This window comes from Ciconia boyciana, chromosome 2, assembly GCF_034638445.1.
Source record: "Ciconia boyciana chromosome 2, ASM3463844v1, whole genome shotgun sequence".
NCBI classification, from domain to species: domain Eukaryota; kingdom Metazoa; phylum Chordata; class Aves; order Ciconiiformes; family Ciconiidae; genus Ciconia; species Ciconia boyciana.
In genome coordinates this window covers 144,873,197-144,898,309 of record NC_132935.1, presented here as the reverse complement: position 1 = coordinate 144,898,309, position 25,113 = coordinate 144,873,197, and the positions used below count along the sequence as shown (strand labels likewise).

At 35.7% G+C, this 25,113-nt stretch overlaps 1 protein-coding gene across 3 annotated transcripts in view; it reads left to right on the top strand.

Moving 5' to 3' along the window:
• The window catches only part of RUNDC3B (RUN domain containing 3B), a 54,995-nt gene that overhangs the window by 7,979 nt on the left and 21,903 nt on the right, over positions 1–25,113 (top strand). For 2 of the 3 annotated variants that reach the window (XM_072851502.1, XM_072851504.1), the window contains exons 3-7: positions 8,178–8,311; positions 11,410–11,495; positions 15,085–15,174; positions 18,273–18,353; positions 19,786–19,954. In XM_072851502.1, the coding sequence (XP_072707603.1) occupies positions 8,178–8,311; positions 11,410–11,495; positions 15,085–15,174; positions 18,273–18,353; positions 19,786–19,954 (560 nt within the window). The remainder of the gene's footprint in view (positions 1–8,177; positions 8,312–11,409; positions 11,496–15,084; positions 15,175–18,272; positions 18,354–19,785; positions 19,955–25,113) is intronic. The other variant, XM_072851503.1, reaches the window with a different exon arrangement.

The window sequence follows — 25,113 nt, the reverse complement described above, 5'->3', positions numbered from 1 at the left end:
TTCTCCTCATTTCTCAGTTCTGTGTACAGTTTCTGAAATTATTTGAGGATTATGAAGGACATCATAATCATCTAAATAGAGATGCGTAATATGACAATCTACTCCTTTTCATACTTTTGCTTTTTAATATTCATAACTAAGCTTTGTGAACAATATTGTGTGTAGGCTGACATTTGAGTAGCACAATTACTACCTGCTGTCATTCTGTCAGAAGGAAAATAAAAAAAAATCACACAGTGGGGTAGGAACATAGTGTTTGTCACATTGTGACAAAGATTATTGGAGTGATTATGGGTACTTAGCAACTTGACACTGCAGGGAAATTGCTCTGTTTTCTCCTTCTCCCCCAGCTTCAGTGATGTTTGAGCAAAATCACCCCCCCCCCCCAACATTCTTCTGCTTCAAAGTCTATTATTCAGGACAGGCAGTACAGAGAAGAAGCCTTGACAGGCTGGCAAATGGGTTACAGGGAAATTGAATTTGCAAGTAAAAAATTATTTCAAATAAGAAATAGAGAAAATAAAAAAGCTAAGTTGTTGCTTCAGTCTTCCCCTTGTAATCACCAGTATGATTTTCTAAGTTTGCAGAGTTAAATAAAAATATGGATAAAGGCAGCAACTTGTGCATCATATTGCAAATGGGGGAATATTTGGTAATAAGCTAGATCACTGCGAGTAATTATTTTATTCTTTAAAAACTTGAGAGGGAAATTGAGATAATAAATGTACCATGACAATTCAAATTTTAAGAGGGTATATATTATACAACACAGGGCTTGAAAGAAATTGCATTTTATTGATGGAAATGACTAACATACTCTGAATGCATAATTCTTGTCAGTAGGAGCACACTAAAAGCAGACTGGTGATTGCAGTTGTATAAAATGTTTTAAAGCAGGCAGAACATACATGATCTGTTCGTCTGTGATAAAATAAATGGCTTCCTTGTATCAAAGTTGTCAGGCTAATCCCATGGCAGTGTAGTTAAATGGATGATTCAGATTTGAGAGTTTGAGTATATAGACATTTACTTTTCATGGCAGATAACAATTCCTAATCTTTAACTTCCTTCAGAAGTACTGCATGAAGAAGGAAGAATTAAAAAAAAAAAGGCATTTAATTTTCATTGTAAAGGACTAAATTTACTTTTATTAGAATACTTTTACTGGCAACTGTCTTTTCTGACAGTAAATATAATAAGTTTTTAAGGAGCAAAGCATAGTCTTGATGGAATATAGTGACTGTTGCTGCTTATTGGTTTTGTGTTCAGATAGGATCCAGACAAAACAAAATGGGAGGAAGAAGGATAGCCATTTTAAGTGGAAAAAATATTCAACTACAGGGATTAGAATTTTATGCTTTTCCTGAAACCAGTGCAATTAAGAATTCTGAAATAATAGTTCTCCAGTCCTCATCCTCCTGGATGTTCTGCTAAAAATGCCAGTTACAGCAATATGAGCACCATTTTTAAATGGATTTTTGATAGGAAACTGATCTGATGTTGCCAGCTTCGAATAGCAAAAGGGTCATGAAACAACATTCATAGTAATTTGGGTGGTTTTGTTGGTTTGTTTTTTCTTTTCAGAATCGTTGAAGAAGTTAGTTTGGAAAGTACCTTAGAAAGTCATCCAGTCCAACCTCTTGCTCAAAGCAGGGCTGTCTCGGATTGCTCACAGCATTTTCCAGTTGAGTGTTGAAAGTCTCTGACATTTCTTAAACTCAGTGCAGTTTGCTACAGAATTATTTTTATTCTGCCCCCCCACCCCCCTCACTTTGTGCTTACCTTTCCCTGATATTGGCCGTGGTCCTCACCGGATCCTGTGGTAAGCCAGACCAGGAAGTCAAACAGGCACAAAACTAATTACTTTCCCCATGGATGCACTTCTTTAACCCAGCTGCTCATTTTCTTAAGAGTCGTTTAGATGTGGGTGTTTGCTTAGTAATAAAATGAGATCAGCATAAATATATCAGCTCACACAACAGAGATCTGTGAATGCTGCTTGAATGCAGATATCTGTTCATGTGATACAGAAGACTTTAGCACATATGGCACCAAAATAGTTCCAAGAAAGGTAACATAATATGCCATGGCCAAAAGGCCACATCTGTACTACCTTACAGTTACATGTAAACCAATGCCAATAAGTAGCAGCCAGGAATAGGTCACTGTTGTTAGAAAAAGCAGTCTGGCTCACAGCCTATTTTTGAATTGCCCTAAGGAAGAGAGAGAGAGTTTGAGTAAGCTGTATTAACTGTCTTTTCAAGGATTGCAAGCCGTTGACTGCCTTCTGCTCTAGAAAGTAGAGAGATACTTATCCCTGTACTGTGTAATACTGTATGTGTAGTATACCTGTTACTCCCTAGAAGTGCTGGATTTATTGTGAATGCAGAGTAGACCAAATATCGTAATGAGGAGGATATAAAGCATGTGTTCTTCCTGTCATTAAAATAAGCTGTGTGGCATGCCTGCTGGAAAGATATGATACTACTGGCCAGGACAATAGATCTTGAAAAGGTAGGAGAGAAGGAGTTACAGAAAAAAGATGAGTGATTAATTACTCTTTTATCCCTTCTCAGGAATAAGAATTTGCATGGTTTTATAATACAGCAGAGAGTAAGTGGTATTCTGAGTGGATACAGAGACAACGTATTTGAAAGTCTCTGCACCAAATAAGACTTATAGTCTTGAAAGAGATTTTACAAATCTGTATACAAATGTATGTGTGTTTGATAATCTTTAAAGCAAGCTGGGTAATTTCAGGAGCCATTTTTTCCCCCAGACAGTTGTTTGGAATTTGTTTCTTTCTTAACTGTTCTGTACTGTGGAGATTAAGCCATATCTTGTAGTTGTCTTGGTGGTTTCTTCTTTTCACTGCTGGCCACAGATTTTTCAGGTGTATTTCCTGTAAGTGTCCTTTTTATCAGATCAGCTAAGTAAATATAGTTAGTGCAGAAATGGTAGGGGCATCAAAAAGTGTTCAGCACCAGTACTTGGGATTTGATCATAGGTATATCTTAGCTAATTTAAAACCCAAAGTCAATTCAAGTGATGTATATATTGTCTTTACTATATCATGATGTTGTATGGTTTTCTGCCTTTTTCTATCACTTTAAATTAGTTTTAACTGAGTTAGTACTGAAGAACATTAATAGCTATTGTAGATTTTTATGACCATCATCTCAAACATATTTATGAAGACTATTGTCATGTGTATGTATTTGTTGACTTACTATGTTTTCATTGTAATATGCTTTACAGCAAGATGTATTTATATCCAAACTGCTAGCCAGTATGCATGCTTAAAATAGTTTTAGTGTATAAATTAAGTTCTATCACTGACAACGTATAGTGCATCTTGCTTGTGACTTTTGCATGTAATTTTTGCATGTCATGGTTGCTGTGAGCGTACTTGTCATCTATACACTTATTTGCATTTACCACCATAACAACACAAAACCATATGCTGTACTGTGTTATTTTGACACTTTCACAACTTTGTGTGCCTTTTTTCCTGTAGGTACATTTAGAAGGTATTATAAACACATCAAAAGCTTCTGCTAGAGTTGCCCATGGAAGCTGCTTGTCTCTATCTGATCTACATTATTCCTAATTTTTAGTGACTGTGGAGTTTGTTTGCTTGCTTTTCTTTTTTCTTTTAGAAAACTTACTATGAGTAGTAAGCTTCTAGGGTGATCAGTGCTGCTTGAGTGGAAAGATAAATGTGATAATTCTCTTCCTTTCCTCATTCAATAAAACATTCTAGTTTCATGCATCATCAATAGTCTGGTGGTAGTAATGGTAAATAGCTGTACTAGTGATGTCACTGCTAAATGTTCAGTTTTTGCACTTCATAATAAGGTGAATTATTAAATAATTAATTTCTGAAGCAGTGAAAGACTTTCCTTATATCTGCAGTGCACAATTTGTCCTTTCCCATATGGTTTTTATTTTACTTATTTATTTTTAGGAGGAAAAAAAAAAGCACTTACTACTACCTACTATTTCATGGAGTCTCTTTCTTTTTAAGCAATGAATATTAATATAATTTTTATTAATCAAAATTCCCTGAATTCTAACAATTCAGGCATAAACAGTGGTTAAAAAGGGAAAGGGTATGAATTATGTCTGGAGAAGACAGTTTGCACTTGTAGGTCTAGGTCACAGGTGAGGAAGCAGGGTTCTTTGAGTGAGTAAGATGCAGCTTGTAATGCTGCTCATCCTGAGAGAAACAAGTCTGCTGGATAAAATAGTTAAGGTAATGGAGATGTAATGGGGGTGAGAAAGGTAAGTTAAGGAAGTAAGAGCTGAAGGCACTACTATCATGAAAAAGATGAAGTAAGCATATAGCTGCAGTGGCCCTTAATTTGGTGCAATAATGCTATTAGCAGAATAGCTTTTGTTACTAGATTTAATACTTATACACACATAGTGACCCTATTACTGGTTTTGGCTAAAAAGAAATGGAAGGGCTCTTGTGTAATTTGTGGTTTAGCTCATTTTTCTTTCTTTTGTACGGAGAAAAATCTTAGATTAATTTATAATTGTCTTGGAGGACTGGGTTTATGAACTACTGTAAATTTTTAATTTTTAATGACCCATTCTGTAGACCCAAAATAAAAGAGTAGGTATCACAGAAATTTCTCAAAGGAACAGCATGCCAGTTTATTACCAACAAGTTGTATTAAAACTTACTTTTTGCAGGATAGAAAAATTTGCTGCAAACTAAATAATACAAGGAAGTCTGCAGAAAACCTGCCTGTACCTTAGAGCATCCTAGTCGTTACTACTTTGCAGCTGTGGAACTTTGTAGATATGAAATTGGACTGTGATTGAGTAGGAATCAAACTGTTTAATGTCTTATTTGCGAAGCATTTCTTGGGCATGAAAAAAGATCTGTAACAACTAGTGTTCTGGATGTTTGTATCTAGTTGTCAGACTGGAGCAGAAATGGGTTGATACAAATAGGTGTGTAGCAGTATTCAAAAATGTGGTGAAATAAAAAATTTTCACAATATTGTTTCTATTTGCTCTGCAGTTCTGTAGACAAGAATTGAATTACTTTGAACGATGTTTAATATTAAACATGCAGCTTCCATGCTTACTTAACAATTTTGTTTGGCTGACAAAAACAATAACATCATTCCTGTTGGAATAGCTGTCAGCTTCTGTGTCTTCTGATGACATATAAACTTCATGGCAAAGACCACATACTCTGTCCTTTGGACCTCCCAGGAAACTTACTATTTCCTTAAGAAGTACAGAATTGACAGAATATAAGTTGTATACTAAAATTAGCTTTCAAGCTTATTAGGACCCTTTAAAATTTAGGTACGATTTTAGAATCATAGAATCATAGAACAGCCCAGGTTGGAAGTACCTTGAAAGATCATCTGGTCCAACCATTTGTGGGAACGGGAGCCTAGATCAGATTATGTAGCACCTTGTCCAATTGCATCTTGAAAACCTCCAGCAATGGGGACTCTACCACATCCATGGGGAGGTTGTTCCAGTGAATGATTGTTCTTACTGTAAAAAAAATTATTTCTTCTGTTGAGATGAAACCACTCCCAGTGCAACTTGTACCCATTGCCCTTTGTCTTCTCCATGTGGCTCCTTGTAAAGAGAGAGCCTCCGTCCTGTTTGTAGCCACCCTTTAAGTACTGGAATACTATGATGAGTTCCCCTCTGAGCCTTCTCTTCCCAAGGCAGAAAAGACCTAATGCCTTGAGTCTTTCCTCATGGGGCAGGTTCTCCAGTCCTTTGAATATCGTGGTACTCCTTTGGACCCTCTCTAATCTGCCTGTGTCCTTGAATTGTGGGGACCAGAACTGGACACAGTACTCCAGGCACAGCCTGACAAGCGCTGAGTAGTGGGAGCTATTTCATTCCTCATTCTTGAGAGTTCTTGTGGCTGTGTATGTTGAGTGCATTGAGGGCCAAATAGAATTTCATACACTGAAAGCTTTTAAAATTGTAGGGAATATACAGCTTAATATCTTATTTAGTAGTTCTTAAAATACATTCTCACTATTCTTGGACAGTCTTTTCCAACATTTTTCTGTGTATAGAATGATTAAGGAAGTTTTTCTTCAGATGGTGTTAATTACTAGAGTGTGGGCAAGGTTTAAAGTTGTAGGGAGAAAATAGTGAAATATAGAAGTCCTTGGTTCACAAAAGGTCCTGAGCTGGCTGTGAGTTTCAAGCGAAGACAATTCCTACAGAAGTCTGAAACCCATCATACAGTCTTGCAGAGCTGGCTGTGAGATCAGAGCCCACTGTTATGTCAGAGTATATTGTAATTATGGCCAGCTTGCTTTGTCGAGCAACGTAAGCCAAGTAAATTCTGTGTGCTGGTATGTATTTCTGTTATAAAGATATTTTTGTTTTTAAATGACATGTGTTTTTCAGGTGTTCATTGGTAAAGGGAATTGCTTTGAATTAGTGACTTCAGAAAACTATAGAGTGAAACTGTCCGGTTTTTGCAGAATATATCCTGTTCTTAAGACAGTTTGAAAAAGCCACAAAAGTTATTGTATGATATATTTGCCATTATTAGTTGGCGCTGGAATTGGTGACATAAAGTCATCCTCACACTTAAGTTGCATTTAATTTTGCAGGTATAATCCCCAGGGCAGAAATGTTTCTGATATGGTAAAGAATATGAAAAATATCTGTAGCTTTTCGTGTTGTTAAAATGCCATTGAATTCTTGTTGCTGTCCACTACACTCGGCATTTCAACAAAAACTGTAAGTTCATAAGAGCATTTACCTCATGGAAAGTCTTCTATTTTAGTCCTTAGAGCTGAGAAGATCTGAATCTGCAGTAACAGAAGCATCTTGGGATTTTGTTTTTCCTTTGGCATATTGAATAGTATATATTAATTCTTCCTGCCTTTTTTTTTTTAATAAGTCTTTTATCAAGCTTTGAATTTAATAAATAAATCCATGTGGCAAAGTAAGCAGATGGGCCAAAAAGTCAAGTTACATGCACCCTCTAGCGAAAAAAAAACACCACTTGAATTTCTTAAGATCATAGGGGACAGATCCTTGACACTACTCTGGCTATGCTTGGAGCTAAGATAAGTCCTTGTCGTCATATTTTGGCATTTTATTTTCAGTATGTATGATTTGCAGTATCAGTCTAATATATTCTTTCTTGAAGTCTGAGCTTTCTAACAGCAAAATAATTAGAAGTCTTTCTGATAAATTAGTAAAGCTTCAGAAGTACAACTCAAGACTTGAAATAAAATAAAATTAGCTTAACAATAAGATCTCATTTTATATGGAGAAAAGCTTTTGCATGTACGTAATAATGGCAGTCACCAGAGGGCAATGTTCCTCTTACTTTTTACATACCTGTTAGCAGTTGTATGCTGTTCAGTCTGAAAAATGGGGCAGACCTGTTGCGACTGTGATGAAATTTATTTTGTGTGGAGTGGTTGCAAGTAGTATGTAATTTTGCCTTTCGTTTTCTAACTGCAATACATTCCAAGCTGGAAAAAAATATGAAGGATTTTGGTTAAAGCTCCAGAAGAGATATTGATTTGCTCAATTAATTTTGGTTAACTTTCCAAGGAATGTTCTCTGTGTACTCAAAATAAATTGTGACTGCAAAACTTTTTTAATCATGCATCAATTTCTCCTTCAATGAAAGCACATTTTGAAAAGTTCCAATCTGCTCCCAAAATAAAGCTAACACTACCACAGCAAACAGTGGTCGTTTATGTGTATATATATAAAATTTCTTTTTTTAAAAGAACAAAACTCTCTTGACTGTATTAGTGAAACACGTGGCACTACCTAAAACAAATAACAGAAATACTTCTTGCATCATATTTTTAAGTCACAACAGTGCATGCTCTATTATGATTTAAGAGTCCCATGAGGAACTCTTGAGTATTATTATAGCATGCTAACAAGGAAAAAACCAACAAAATACTCATACGTACACAAAAGTCCCAAACTTCTCTTTGTGCATCGGTTTCAAACCAGGATGAGCTGCATAATGCAAATTTTTTTACACCTGTGAGCCGGTTTTCAGTAGAAATTTATGGACTTGCTAGTATAAAATCCTGTCAGTGCAGGCAACCTATAAGGAAGTATTTTAATTATGTTTATCTCCAGTAAGCAGAGAGGGAGATTTATAAATCTTTACATATCTTCTATTTTGATTTAAGGTCAGATCACCTGGTTCGGCTATGAAAGTCCTCGTAGTTTCTGGGACTACATTCGAGTAGCTTGCCGAAAAGTCTCTCACAATTGCATCTGCAGTATTGAGAACATGGAGAATGTCGGTTCTTCTAGAGCTAAGGTAGGGAAGAGAAAGGTCAAACTGACTATTTTATTACATTGTTCTGTGTAAAATATAGCTGACATTTCTGTACCCAGAAGAAAATCATTACTAAGCTTGCCCCACAAAATTTTTCATTGTTTGAAATAATTACTTTTTGTATGTACCTAGTAAATATTTACTTTTTAAAAAAACACTTTTAAATCTGAATGCAATTCCTTTTAAATTTATGTTATTCAGTAGAATAAATCTCAAATTCTCTATTCAGTGATCACGTTGTGTTATAAAATGATTGCCTTCACATTTTTGAACTTACATAATTTTTTGAAAATGCAGTATGTTGAGGAAAATTAAGTTCATGCGGGCATGCCTAACAAAAATAATTTTAAAATTGTAGAAATTTGATTTTTTCCCCCTCTAACCTAAGTATCATTTTACTTTGTATGTAATTTATGCACTAATAGAAAAGGTGTGATCAGCTCTTGAGTTTGTTGGTGTGATTGTGCAGGAGGCCTTTAATAGATTTATTTGCTAATAAAGATCCATTGTTTTAAAGGATCTATGTAGAAATGACATCACAATTCTTGATTGTAGGTACAATGGAAACATTAAGAAAGTAACAATTTAATATGTTTATATGCATATGAACTGAACAAGAATAAGCTTTAAACTGACCTATCATTAAATCTTAGTAGTGTGAGACACTATAGACCAACACCTTAAAAAAAAATACTGTTGGACAGAGATTACAAGTTCTTTTTACTAGATTGGAATGCTTTTCAATAGCTTTCCAATACAGCAATAGCTGTATTTCTGTGTAAAACAGTGTTGATTGATAACTGAGAACCTTCTGACTTGAAAGTATAAGTAGTATAAAAGGATGCACAAATTAATGTTCTTAATTCTTTTTATTCCTGAATGCACTGGAATCAGTTGTTTGAACAAGTATCCAAACTGTGTTTCACGGCTATTTTAAAAATCTTGTTGTTCCGGATTTTTATTATGCTCTGGATTATTCACAGTTGGTGTCATTGGTGAGGTGGAAATATTTAGCTTGTTATATACAAAAACTCTGTAGGTTTTTTCAGGGGCACAACTGTGGTTAATAACATTTAAATTACAGGTATTTACTCAACCACAATTTTCTTCAATAAAAGATGATGCTTAGATCAAGCAGCACTATGAATCTAGTAGATCTTTGAGCAGCCATTCTGATGATCCATAGTATTGCAGAACAGCTTATTTGCTATGTCTACTGTTGCTCCTTTCTTCTTTTGTATAGACTCAGTTTTAAATTTTATATAGTAAACATATCTGTAATTTGCATGAAAGCTTTTAAACACTTGAGATTCTATGGCAAAAAGCTATTGACTGATTTTCCTATCCAGAATATTACATGATCTTTGTAGCACTCAATGTCCTGGAGTAGCAGACTGATAATTTAAGTCATGCAGCTTTTGTTCTTGCTTATGTTGAGATCTGGAAATTCAGATAATTTGGATAACTTATTTCCAAATATTTTCTGGAGAGACTCATGTTCTAGAATCTGATGATTGTATTGCTTATATTCGAGATTTATTTTAAAGATATTTCTGAATTCCAAGATTTTAATAGATATGAATATTTAAAATCAGTAGATAATAAGATGCAAAGCTATTTTCTTAAATACTCTTACAAATAAATTACTATTTTCTTTTACTGTGTGGAAAACTCCATGCCAAATAGTAAACAAACAAGTTAATTTGTGCAGCAAGTGTGGAGAACGGTGTTGAATTTTTAAAGGTGTGTGTGGGAGTATTTTGGATGTCCATATCTGAAAAGGTTGGAGGCATGTCGACACAAATACCAATGGTATGCATCAGTTTTACTGGTGGTCCAAATGGGTGTCTGCTTCAGCCTGGAAGCTGTTAGTAAGGGTTTGCCAGTGCTAGCTAGCCCTGCTTTCACTGGAGGCTTTAGTCGTTAGCTAAGCAGCAGCATCAGGGTTTGACTGTTTCATTCATGTTCTCAAGAACTGCAACATAAAGGCAGCTATGCAGAGAAACATCCTTTTAATTTTAGTGCACTCTACATTAAAGTTTTTGCTGTGTTGTTGGTATTTATGAAAGCAATTTTTTTTGTTATTTAGCATCTGCCTGTCTTATTATAAATTTAGTTTGATCTAGGTCTATTTAAATTAAAAGTAGGATTATAATCTACCACAGGTGGTTTTGGTAGAATGTCTGTAGTGATATTCCAGTAGATGTCAATAAGCACCAAATATATTAAGCAGAAAGACATCTTACTATTTATATAACTATTTGTAAGTTCATATGGGTTACAAGAAATGTTCCTGGTGTTCTCAAAATGACAGTCATAACTATGGCAGCCATTTGAAATGTCTCTTTCTTGTAAACTAGAATTGTGTGCTCTAGACCTGTAAACGTAGTGCAACATACGTTCCTAAAGGCTATTTTTGAAGCTATTGCTGCTGTTTATAGAGTTGTTTGAATGAAGTTTTGCTTTTGGACTACAAGTTTTAGGCCTCTTAGATTTTATTTCATTTCTGTATATTATGTGCACCTCCTATAATGATGTCCTTACTGAGAGGAAAAAATCATTTATGCAAATTACATAATAAAAATATGTCACTGAGTTATGATTTTTTTTTTAACTGATCCCACAAATATTTGAATGAACCCAGAGAATAAGTTCTTACTTAAATCACCTTGAGGGTAGGTTACTGCTGCTTTACAGTGGAACTGATTGGATGCTTCCAATACCATTGTATTTAAAATGAAAAGCTTTCTGCCCTGATCTGCTACCACTTATGCACATGAGATTTTCAAAATGCTGGAGTATATAATTAAAGCAAAATCTGTTTTTGTTGTTGTTGGTTTTTTTGTTTTTGTTCAAATTTTGGAGAACTTTATTTCACAATAAAGTTTATTTGTAAGAATGCATTTTCTGTTTTCATTATTACTATAATGAAGTACATCTTCGCACCAATTTCTCTTTAGTGGTAATTTTGTTAATCAGTTCATTTCACCCAGGTAAATCAATTTTATTCATTTTCAGATGTAAAATTAAGTGTTTCAATTTATAATACTTAAATATTTGATATCTGTTTCTTCTTGCAGGGTCGAGCCTGGATCAGAGTAGCACTTATGGAAAAGCATTTGTCTGAATATATTTCCACAGCTCTGAGAGACTTCAAAACAACCAGGTCTCTTAAGACTTTTATTTTTGCAATATTTTAGCAAATGTTGCTTAAGTGAGGAATGTTCCACTTGATTTGTCTAGGAAAGGATGTCACTAGTAAAAGAGCTGTAACCTAGTAAAAGATGTCTAGAGTTGGTATCAATCGATTGGATTTTAGCATGGGTAAAACTGCAAAATGGGAAACCCCTTTGTGATTTTAAAAATGTGGAAATAAGTCTGGAGTTCTTGAAAGGTCAAAAGAGAAGAAAACCTCTCTAAAGAAGGAACTACTTCTGAAATTGTAGCTTGATAAGGATAAAAGATGTGATGTTTCTTTCAAAATTAGGTATGGTTGACAGAATGCCCTAGAGACTCAGTAAAAAATAATTTTAATAGGAACTTTTCTTGAAGAAGAAAGTAAGAGTATTCCAGGAAACTTTTGAGAAATATGGAAGAACAGAATTAGTGATCAGGCATAGCTAGGATTCTTGATGTAATATGAAAAATGTGTAACAGATTTTTGTTGTACCTTCTAATGGTAAAAGCTGTTATGGACAAGAATATGCTTTGTGATAGAAAATACTCTGGCAGTTTTGGACTGGTTCTAGATAATGTGATTATTATAGGATGCTTTATCCAGTAACAAGTGTGTCTTGTAGATTTATGATGAAGTCTTCTAAATATGAGTGAATCTATAACATGTTGTGCTACCTTATGTTGAACTCTAAAAGTTTTAGACATACTGAATGGACTATTTAAACAATAAGAATTTTCTTTGTAAGGACTTCTGTTAATTTAGAATATTATTTCTGTTTGTAATACTATTTGTCCACAGATCTCCATATATTTTGCCAATATTAAGGTGACTGAAACACAACTAGGTAAACATCCCATTTTATTGAAGTTTCCAGACCTGTCATCTTTATTTTACCCAGATTTGCTTGCATTTACAGTAGATAAGCTCATAAAGATTTCTGGAAAAGATTTACTCATGTTGCCTCAAACTGAAAAGTCACTTGGGGTTTTGAGGGGGAGATGAGAAGGAAGAGGAGGGTCACAAACTATATAGTTAAGTAGTACATTCTTTGTTGCTGTTTGGTATTGTGGTTTGTTTGCAAGTGGATAACAGTGGTATTATTTTATTAGCAGTTTCAAATTCATTTATTTGAACATGTTAATGTTTCATATATTTGAATGTTCTTTCAGTGGTATAGCTTTTGGAAACAACCTCTCTTGCATTCCAAACATAGTAAGTGCAAAGTTTGTTTTGAAGTAATATTTTAAATACATCTAATGGAAGTAAAATTTACAGTTTCAGATCTTGGTAGTGTGGATTTCAAATCCACTAGCAATAACAGACATACTCTCTTTTCCCATGCAGGATTTCAGATACCTAATAAGTGGCCTGATTTTTTTTTTTGTGATGCTTTGCACCATTTATTTAACATTTTAAATTATGTATTGTGCTATATGTATATTTAGTAAGTATTTATATAAACTATAAATATATGTTACACATGTGTGTATGTAGAATACGAGATTCATCTATCACATGGTTAGCTCTTTTTAAACCTCGCTGTTGTGTTTAGGTGCCTGATCTTAGGGCTAGTCCTTTTATGAAGCAGCACGTTATTAGTGCTGGATCTGCATATTACACTTGGAAGGGGGTTGGATTAAGCATGGGCACACAGTTAATTTTCTAACAAATTGGTCAGCACAGACTCTTAATTTAGACTGTTCTGTTGTGAGATGTCAACTGAGTAACACTGAAAGGAGATTTATGAGTTTTCTGAGGGGGCTGTTGTTTTGGCTGGATTACTGTAGCTGGTTTAAGAAACATTGCCACTGTCAGACTAACATCTGCATCTCACTGTTACAAGTATGCCCTGTCTTTTTTGTGTGATTACTTCCTAGGCACCATTTTACAAGATAAACTGAACACAGTACAGATGGGTACCTGGCAGTGGTTTTACAAATGCCAGTGAAATGGTTTGTAATCAGCTTGTACTGGGAGCATTGCTGTTAGTTCACAAATAAGAGTAACTGTACTGAATCAGACTGTAAAGTCTATCTAGCTCAGTATTCTATTGCCACCAGTGGCCAGTTTAGCCTCCTGGTGCCCTTCCTGAAGTCAGAGGGTAGAGAGCTGAGTTTGTACATCATAGCCTCAGTGCCAGGACTATAATCTCTATCTTCCTAGAGGAAGTTTTCCAGATTTCTTGCTTCCACTGAGAACATCCATGGTCTTGGAAAACTTGTTTCCGTACAGCAAATGGATGTCTGTTATGAAACTGCAAAAGTGGGACTTCTCACAGTGTGCATTATAACACAGTTCAGTCTTTGGAGCTGTGCTCCAAAATGTGTCTCTTCTGGATGTTTGCCATGCAGCCAACTCAAGCTCTCACTGAGCCATCCCAATGCTTTCATGTAGTTCTTAAAACAGATGGAGCTTTTGATAGGGCATTGTTGCTGGTATTTGTCTGAAAGATAGGTTGCATTCAATAGCCTGGCACCTTCTTGCAATCATACATTGCTAGAATGTATAGGTGGACTGTTCATCTCAGTTTCTGATAAGTGACCTTTCAGCCTTGCCTTTGGTACTGAACAGCTCTTGGTTTCCCTCTTTCTACATGTAGCGCTCAGGTGAATTCTGGTGACCTTTCTGCCTCTGCTGCTGCCAAGACTCCTTTAACACAGAAATTAGAGTGCTACTTTGCTAAACAGACTGAATGCCTTTTTTACAAGGCCCTACATGCCAATGGCAGGTCCTATTCGCCTGCCCTGTACATCGAACATTTCTGTCTGGAAGTAGCTTCTGTGGTAGCTGAGGAGAAAATTGGAATAAATGGGAGAGAATGGGGAAGCGATGACAGAATACAGATTTTAAAATTGTTGCTTTATTGGTCACTGTTCTCAAGCAGCCTTCACAAGTCTGCATATACCAGGGTATGTGAAGTGTATTTTGAGATCAAGCCGTGGAGTTTTAAAACCTTTGGCCAATAGGTGTTTTACAATAAAAAATGGTGTTAAGAAAACACTCCTTCAAATAATGAAAATTTTAAATCTCAGCATAACTGGATGCAGCATGCATCTTCCCAGCATGCAGTATTTTAAGAAAAAGTATGCTACCTGGAAAATAGCTGATTTGTGAAAATATTTTTTAAAAAAATAATCAACAACTAAGAATGAAGAGTGAATGTTGAACTTCAAAGGAGCCTGGAAGTGCAATTGTGAGAGAACTTTTTTTTTCATACGATGGAATTTTTTTTTTTTTTTAATGTACGTGACACAAATTCTTCCTTTCAGCAGTAAAGTGTAAGATATCTTCAGTATTTTCTTTGCATTTTGTCCATCGAGTTCTACTATTTCTTAGGGCTAATATTGTAAATTATTTTTGCTTCTGTCTAAATTTTTATGTGCTCTAAGATTGTGGTGTTTTGTGCTGTGCAGTCTATTGGTTTGCTTTATTTGAAATGAAACATGAATGCCCCAGGGCTTCACATGAGTTGTTTTTATTTAAACTGGATTTCTTCAGTTTTCTGGTAACGATGAAAAACATTATTATTATTTCAGAGAAAATTGTATTAACTAAACTAATTTCTTTTTTATTGAAGGAGATTTTATGAGGATGGAGCAATTGTTCTTGGTGAAGAAGCAAATATGCTTGCTGGTATGCTGTTGGGACTCAATGCAATTGATTTCAGGTATTATATTTGCATACTTCATAACAAACTGGTCAGGGGAAGTACTTATAAATCGATGCATTATGGAAAACGTTGTTAGATTCCCTTGATAGTTTGAGAGACAAAACTTAGGTTGGGGGAAGGAAGGGGAGGGAGACAGAGAGAGATCTTGAACGGCTCTTCTGGATAAGAACAAAGTTATGCCATAGTTTGTATAGCTGCATGATTACACAGTCTTTCTTTCAGGTATCAAAAGCCTGAAAGCAATCAGAAGTATAATTGCAGAAGGTATATCAAAGCTATTAAGTGAGGCTTACAGACAATTGAATCTTTTAAAGTTATTTTTAAACTGTAAGGAAAACTGTGTGATTAAGTACGTGGTTATGCCCTGGTACTCAATGACAGCATTGTAACTGGATATGTAGAATGTGTAGGTATCTTTAGCACTTCTAGATTTTAAAAGCTTAACCTACAAGTGACTGTTTAATATTAATTTGTGTTATAATCAACTGCAGCCAAACTGCAAAGTATCATCAGATTACATGAATTTACCTTCGCAATCTCTAGCTAGATTTTTGTGTGCTTTGTTATATGATTAATTCTGTGTTTTGGGGTAATGAAGGTACAAGCACACCCTAGATAATATAAAAACCATCTTGGTGTGTGTATATATATATGTATATATAAATATATATATAAAAGCATCAGCAATGTATAAAGACTAGAGTGCCTATGAAAAGATCAAACCTGGCGGGTAGAAGGCCCTGTAAATATGCCTGGTTGGGCCCACTTAGGCTCATACAGAGCCACTAGGGAAGGGTTTCGTAATACAGCATAGGAAAAAAGAGCATGATAATGCTTTTCTCTAGTGTCCTGGCAGTACACTGTTAATATTAACCCTGCAGCAGAATTAATGCTTGTCAAAAACCAATTTAGGAGATAAACTGGCAGAAAACAGCACATAGTCTCATTGGAGTCACTGAGTGATTGACTGTTGCCAAAAGGCCTTTGGAGGTTTACTCCGGCTTATGTATCCCTTATACCAGTTTTGAGGGTTGTTGGACCCTTCTGTGAGCCAGCTTAACTTGTTAAAGAGTAAAAAAACCATACCCAGTAAGAAGACAGGATAGTTCTTTTGTTGTTAGCTAGTTTGGTTCACAGAAGCATCCTATTAGCCGGAGAGATGATGGGACCCTAAGGTTCAGAGAAGAGAAGGAATAAAAAGGATTGAGTAATATCGTCTCTTTCTGGTGGCAGTGAGCATTTAGTTCAGCTGCCTGTGGAACTGCAACTGGATGCTAAAGGGGAAAAAAACCTAAAAGTTCAGGTCTTGATGGCTGAACTAGCTCATCATAGAGTCAGATAAGTGCCAATACCACTGTAAGGAGGGGAAAGGGAATGTCTGCTTGGGGTTTAAAAAAAGAAACAAAAAATGGGGAGGAAGAGATTGAAAACACAGGATAGCTTCTTTTGCCAGCATTTAGTCGTTAGATTGGCTTAACTGCATCCTCAACATGTGTTCTGGGGGAACGGAAGTGCTGCAGCATGGTAAGAGAGCTAGCCTTGTGTACAGCAAATTCAAATCTTACCAGATTTTATTAGTTTAAGCTTTACACTATGTGAAATTAAACTGCTTCTGTATTAGCACTATACTTGGAAGGACTATAGCTGTACATGAATAAGAAGCATAGCAAGAGTAGGTCTGCAGTATGTAAATCCTTCCATAAATAATCATTAAATGACTGTTTGTCTCGCATAAGCCTCAGTGATACATGCTACCGGTATGAGAACTTAGTTGTATGAGTGCGCTTGTTCTTCCTTTGTCCTCTGATTTCTAATACAAGCATATTTATAGGTATCTGTTAATAGTATTCAGAGTAACGATTGGTTCTTGTTGGAGACATTTAAGTTTTTGTCAATGCAGCTTTTAAGAGCCTAGAAATTTTCTGGGCAAAATAGGAACGTAGTGCTACAGGAGCATTTTTATTGTGCCACATATAATTCATGGTACTGTGGTTTGAATGGCTGAGAAGCTGGAGCCATTCTTTATATGTTATATTTGAGATTTTTTTTTTCAGTTCAAACAGTCTCTTATAAATGTTGAGTGGCTTATCTATGCGGAACTGTAAATAAGACTTTGGGGTGGAAATGGGGGAAGCCAGGTGAGAAACAGAGGAAAAAAATTTTTTCCTCCCTCACAGCAATGTGGAATTATGTATCTACTTAAAATAATTGTGGTTTTGCAGGGGTGTTTTTTGTTGTTTTCTTTGCTTTTCTTTTCTTAGGGAAAAAAACCCTTCAGATGTGATATTTGGGAAGTACTTAAGTGACTGCGTTGTCAAAAATGGCACTTTGCAATTGAGTTAGCAAAACCTGTGTCTTACTAGAATCTGGTTTTGATGACAGAGATAGGAGGAGTGAGGAACATGAGCCTTGTAGAAGCAAAATTAATTTTGTCACTTCTGTGATAATTAAATATGGTTCAAATACAATCTTTTCTATCCAGTACAAAAAGGATACAGTGTAGATGAGAGCTTTATAAAGCTACAGCCATTTAAGAACATTTTCTGAAAGTTAGTTTCATTAGTGTTCCTCATCTTCCTGCAGCCCAACACCAGAAAGTATCTGAAAGGAGAAAGACTCCAAAATATTTTGAGAACTGATTTTTGACTTACAGTTAGTAGGATGGTTACATAAGCACTCTGCAAACACTTTAAATGAGCTTAAATACTGACGATTCCAAGCTCATCCATAGCTCTTCTGTTTCTCTTGCTTCAGCTAACTTTCCTTTTCCTGTTATTCCTTTGCAATCCATCTGTATTTTCAGGATAAAAGCGAATATTTAGGAATTAGGGTTTATACCACTTGCTCTGATCTATTCCCTGATTATGTGGAATTTCTGTTTGTTGGGGTTTTCATTATCCTATAATATGCTCAGTGACTCTCATTTAATATTAAACAGTCTAGCTCAGCTGAGTAGGATTTCAGTGTTAAATATTCTAGGCCTTTCTTATTACCAAAAAATTAAGGAAAATCAAATTTCACATTGGTAAGATTCAACTGTCACTGTCACTTAATTTTCTTGTTATAATCATATAATTGTTTCTCTGTTGTATCAGTTTTTGTCTGAAGGGTGAGGGATTGGATGGCAGCTTTCCAGCTGTCATAGATTATACACCGTACTTGAAGTTCACCCAAAGGTACTTTTTATCTTTACACTGCTTGTTTTTATTTTATTTCATTGGCAAAATTTTACTTCATACTCAGCCTCTTACTTTTTGTTTCACATTCAAAATAATATGCATATCTAAATACAAACCTGTACACTCAGCTACCTTGCTCTTTCAGACTGGTGGAATTATTACGTGACTCATCAGAGTGAGTCATGCTAACTTTGTTTACTTGGATTAGAATCACAGTTCAGCAGGAAACAAATTTTTTATTTCCTTTGAAGATCATCAGACCAAGTTGTCCTTTCTCTTGGGCCTTTTCTGTGTAGCCATAAACTTAAAAGCAGTTATTTGTAAATAAAAATTATATATGCCCTGGTAAATGATAAGATATGACAGATAAGCAGTATGCAGTATGAGAAGTTAGCATGTGATAGAAAATCATTACCAGTTGCATATATAATATGACCTTCCAGCTACAGTTTGCTTCTCTGATCAGCCATATGGTTAATAATAAAAAGAATGATCACTGTCTAACAGATCAGATCGCAATTTGGCATCTTCAAAAAGCATGGAAATTAATGGGATGTGTTATATTGTTAGGTTTGCCAAAATGAAGAAAGGAGTTGGGAGTTAGGAGCAGTCTTGAAGATGTACAACTGAACATGAAACACTCTAGTTATTCTCTTGAAGTTCTTATTAGCTTACATGTGAATGGCAAATTGCATGGTTCAGTTAAAGCAGAATTTGCATCATGGCATGATCATGGGGTCACAGGAATCACTACTTAAAAAACTAGTAAATGCTGTTAATGTAGTAGAAAGCATAGTTGTAAGGGAAGATTTTAAATGGGTATTGGGATAAATTAAAATTCTTGTCTTTGAGACAGATGTCTGAATTCTCTGGCATACATTGATTCTGGATGATATGGAGATATTTTAACAATGAGTCTGCATACTATGATGTTGTGTGAAATAACAGGCACATGGTCTTTGCTATAACCATAACTATACATTCTCATTTAAATGTATCATGATTTAACATAACAACAATCACTTTTTAATTTTTCTGCATTTTTAGAGACAAATACAATTTATTTTCAGATACTACTCTTTGCCCTGAATTTGTGAAGGAAAGATTAAGTCACCACTTCCTTAGATAGCATATTCTAATGCATTGGCTCTTTGTGTTCCAGGAGAACATCCCACATACAGTTGTCTGACTTGCCTAATACAACTTGACTAAGATCACAAGCAAATCTTTGCCCATTCTTTAGGTGGCTATACAAATAAAAGCTTGAAATATAAGTTGTATTTGGTGATCTATCCTGTACCAACATTTCGATTCTTTTTGGTTTCCAGAGCTTTAGATATCTTTAAGAACTGTGGTGCCTTAATTTCAAGGGGAATTTGCGTCTTAACAAACACAGTTTTTCACTTGGCTAATGAATATGATCCTTCAGTTCTGACAGCATCAGCAGTGATGAAGAAGAGCTAAGAACTCTGGGCAGTAGTGGCAGTGAAGGCAGCACTCCAGAGAACATTGGTCCTCCTTTCATCACGGATGAAAACAGTTGGTACAACAAATGCAAAAGGGTAGAACAGAAGTATCGTCTTGCATTGGAACAGAAGGTAAAAGATTAGTTTTGTGTGTGGGTGATGAAGCCAAGGCTCATCACCAGCCAACTGGTGACATATCCATTTAAGTAAAGGCAGAAAAATATATTAAATATTATTTAGCTTCATGTAAATGGTCTTAAATTTTATGATGCTCAGAGTATCTAAGTATCTTTGCTCAATAATTTGAGGGAAAAGAGGTTTGGGGAGAGGGGGAAGAGTATAATAATAATAATAATTCTGAGATCAGATTTCACGATCTAATGTAGAAGCTTTGACTCCTTTTTCCAATCTCAGAGTTACAGGCAGTGTATCTCTGAAGCTGTTAGGTTGCGAGCTTGAAGTGAACACGACTGTCTGCTGATTTTTCTACTTCCTTAGAGGCCATAGAATTTTATTGATGTAGGTAGACTGCCAGTTGAAGGCTTTTATAATGATAGTGATGTTAAACTTTAACATCTAATCTTACAGTAAACAAAAATGATCAGCAAAGTAATCCATCTAGCAATGAAAAGCAGAACTATCTTCTCAGTGATACTGAGATGGATTTTTAGAAAATGGATAGTTTTAAGACCTGCTTCAAGCTAGAATGGGAAAGTGGGGGAAAAGTGTGTTTGTATTTGACTTTAATAATTTAAGTGGTATATTGTATGTTATCATAGAAACCAAAGGTAGGTTCTCCCTCTACCACCCAAAATACTGTAAATTAAAGGTGAAGTATATGTCCAAACTTTTTAGTATTTTAGTATTTTTTAAAGCAAAGTGCTTGTTAGTTTTTCATAACAGCATATCACAACTACAGAGACAACAACGTGTATTAGAGTGGCAGAGAGAAGGGGGAAGACTTCATAGACAGTGAAGAAATAGTGCACAGAAAAATAAAGGAGGAGTCAGGAAAAATAAAATGGAAGAAAAATGGAAGACAAATGGTTAATGTTTTTAAAGAACTTTATTAGTATTTTTAGTATTCTTTTTTCCTAATGTCAGAATTTGATTTTGGTGAAACTCTGAACACAGTAAACTATATGAAAAGCTGGAACTACATAAAGGTGCTTGGAGGTGTAATTATTTCCCTTAGTTTAGGGCATTAGAATCACAAGATTATCTCTCTGCCTTTCTAGTTTCTACTGTACTGAGAAGAAAAAAGATTTTTTTTAAAAAAGAGAGGCTCAGATGAGATCTAGAATGGATCTTCTGCCAGTTGGGACTCAGTACATTAACTGCGGCCCAGGTCCTGGTACCAACTCAGTCACATACATATTTAAATTCTAAGAATGACTGTTGGCATGGTTTTGGCCTGGGACAACTAGCACTCTCCCAGATTATTTTCAGGTCACGGTTTGTGAATTAGTGTTTGTCAGTGATCATTCCAAATAACCAGTATGACTTCAGACATGCTCCTTTGGAATTTGAGTTTTAGTATAGAAATAGCCAGACTGAGAAAATATACCTGAGAAGGAGTCCTGGCTACGTTCAGTTTGTTAGGGTAAATGTAGCTATGGATTGCTAAATGCCAGTCTTGATACAGAAAGGGTAGAATCAAAGTTGGTTTACTTTAATGCATGTGAGACAACCTAGTTAAAGTTATTCTAAGTAACAGTGAAAAAGTCAGACTTACTGTGGGATGATAGATGTGAGAGGTATTTTTTAAAAAATATGCATACAGTTATTTCTTTCCTATTTTTGGTCCCTTAGACTTCTCATTTTTGAAATATGACCTTAAATGTTGGCATCCAGGTTGCTGGTACAATCTTCTCAGCCAGTGTGGTATCACTTTCCATATGGAAAGAACTTGTCTTCCTTGGGGCTCTGGTACAGAGGACGTTTTCCCTGCTTTTGTAAACCAAAATGTGCCAATCAGAAGGAGTCTCTTCAAATACATAAACAAAATGAAAACCTTTCCCTCACCACCCCAACAGTCCCTGAAGCCCAGGAACATATTCAAGACAGCATTTCATCCTTGTGTCCAGACAAAAACATAGGATCGGTTTGAACTCTGCTCTTACCCCTGCCCCCACCCTGAAGATTGTAAAATATTTTGGAGTTTAATGAGGAAAGTGTCATCAGCTCTGGAGAAGCATTGAAGAGAACAAAATAGGTGGATGTTTATTTTTCTTTGTACATCCACATGGTTCATTTCCAAGGATACCCCATCAAAGTTGTGACAGGCATCTATAGAAACAATATTGAAATCAGATCCAGATTGTGTCCAAATCCAGTAGCCAGAATCACTAGGTAGCTTTATGTCTACAAAAGCACAAAGATCTTCAGTGGCTGTAGCAGCAAATGGAGGTTTTGGTTTATTCACAAGTCTAAGATCCAGAAACATATCTATTCCATGGGAAGTTATTCACTGATCTGATACTGAGTATTTCAAATTTTTGAGCATTGCTATTTTAGTGAGTTACATTATTCCTTGTAGTGTTCTCTTGATGAACTGGCAATTTCTATAGTCAACTAATGTAGGGGTGAATTCAAGTCAGTTTTATGATAATTCTTTTAAAACTTTGGTGCATTTAGTACAATTTTCAAAATGATAGCTACTCTGACAGCCGATGACGCTTTCCTAATTGTTCTCCTTTAGAATGCCTATTTGACAATTGCAGCAGCAAAATAACTTTTTTATTCCCACAGACAGAAAATTTTCCATTGTCTCATTTTCATTTGGGGTGTGCCTGCCAAACTTTTTTTTAATTAACTTCAACTATACTACCTCTGTTCTATTATAACTTGAACAAATGACCATTAAGAGGTTAGACGGACTATGGAATAGAACTCCTTTCCTGAGTGTTACTCTTCTTCCCTTTTCAGGACCTTTTTCATAGCAGTAAGTTGCAGCAACAATCAAGTTGCACACAGTGTAGTAGGTACCAGTTAATCAGAGACAGAGTGTTTTCTTGCAGACAAAGGGGCTTTCTGACATTTGTGTGTTGTCACAAACATCCAGTTTTCCAAGAAGACCAAGTTGAAAATAATGTATTTTTAGTAACTGATATAGTAAGTCTGACAGATCCTTCTTTTGCTCTATTGTCATTCACTTTGCACAAACAATGATAAATTCCTTTTGTGGCTCCTAAGTAAGTATGTGCAGTCATTAATAGCACAGGTGAATGAAGTCTACCAGGGTCACAATATGACAAGCGATTGGATTTCAGCTAAGATAAAGGTATTTGTATCTTCTGAGTTGTTTGAATGGTAGGATAGGGTCAGGTATTATTTTAGCAAGGTAAGTCCTGGTGTTGCTTTATTGGATCAACAATGCTATGCTGGTTTTGACCAAGAATCGTTGGTTATCCTACTATCCTATCTTGGATACTTGCCCGAAGTAGATGTGGAGGGAAGAATAAAAACAAAGCAGATGTATATGCGCTGTTTTTCCTCTAATACTTCCTTGGCCAACGCATATCAGCTCAAGGGCTTTGTGAAGCTGATAAGGTTTGTCTGTTTAGTAACCCGTGCTGGATCTCTCTTCCAAATACTTGTCAAATATCCCCTTGACCCCATGTAAATTTTTAGCATCCAAATGATTTTTTTGGCAAAGCATTCTGTGTATCTACCATCTGTTGTGTGAAAAGCCACCTCCTTTTCTGTCTTTTGAATCTGGCTCCTACTAGATTAGTTTCATGGTGCCTAGCTCTTGTATTTTAAAAAATGATAAACAGTCACTTCCTTCCTGCCCTCTCCAGGCCACTCTGGAAATATGATGAGTTTGTCTTTTCCAAGTTGTCTCTTGTCCAAATTAATGAGTCACAGTTTACACACTTGTTACTTATATGGAAGTTGTCCCTTTGCTATTTTGGAATGGTGTAAACTGTTCACTTTTGTGTAGTAAACTCCTAAATTCTTTGTGTACTGTTTATACTGGAGTTTTATATGCTTTCACTGGTGGGATGATGCATCTCCATGTCATTATAGCTAGAGGTATTTACTGTTCATAGTACTCTGTTTCTGATACTGATGCTTCATATCTGAAATATTTTTGTAAAATGTTTGTTTGACGTTTCTGGGAGGCAAGAGATTTGTGTATGTCCTAATGCATCATTTAGTGTTACTACTTAGCACTACTTAGAGCTCCAAGGAGTACCTTAATGGTCAAGGTAACAGTAACATTTGATGGGGCAGAACTAGGCATACTGAAAAGCTCTCAAGATTCCTTTGAACTTGTAGTCAGACTAAAATAAATTCCTATCAAATATAAATGTATCTAGTGGATAGAACTGTATATAATCATAGAATGACAGAATAGCTGTGGCTGGGTGGCACCTCTGGAGATTGTCTAGTCCCACTCCCATGCTCAGAAAAAGGTAGACTAGAGCAGGTTGCTCAGGGCCTTGTTCAGCTGGGCTGTGAATATCTCAAGGATGCAGACTCTCCAGCCTGTCTGGAAAACCCGTTCCAGTGTTCATTTAAAAATAAAAATTTAAAAAAAAGTTTTTTCCTACATTTAAATAGTTTCCTGTATTTCAATTTGTGCCCGTTGCCTCTTTTTGCTGGATACCACTGGGAAGAGTCTGACTCCATCCTCTTTACACCCTTCCATTAAATGTTGATACACATTTATATGATTCTCTTCCTCCCCCTCTTCCCTCCCCTCCCAACCCTGAACTGAGCAATCCCAGCTCTTTCTGCCTCCTCTCATATGAGAGATGCTCCAAACCCTTAATCATCTTTGTGGTGATGAATTATATTAGTAGCATTTTACTGACCAGCTACGTGAAACCTGTTTTCTTACTCAACAGGACTATGCCTGTTCTGTGTCTATGAAAACTACTTTTTAAAAAATTTTATGCAGTGTAGACTTATTGTATCCAGCTTTAACTAAGAATTGATAAGAAGTTACTTAAGCATCTGACATGCTGGGACTCTGCTTGAAGAAGAAAAAGAAATAGCTCCTTAGTATTGTAACCAGATGTGTGATTTGTGAACATACTTTGTGACCAGCCTGCCATCACAGCTGCTGTTAAATACTCACATTGTGGATTTTTGTAGATGACTAAGTAGTTGGAGTGTGATTAGGACAGCCCCATATCTTTTATAGTATCAGCTGGAAAAGCAATGACATAAATGCACATGCACATTCCAGCTGTAAATGTCCAATGTTACTAAAAGAAGTGACTTTCACCAGTTGTCCTACCTTATGCTTTACTGTAGATGAATATTTATTTCAGTAACTG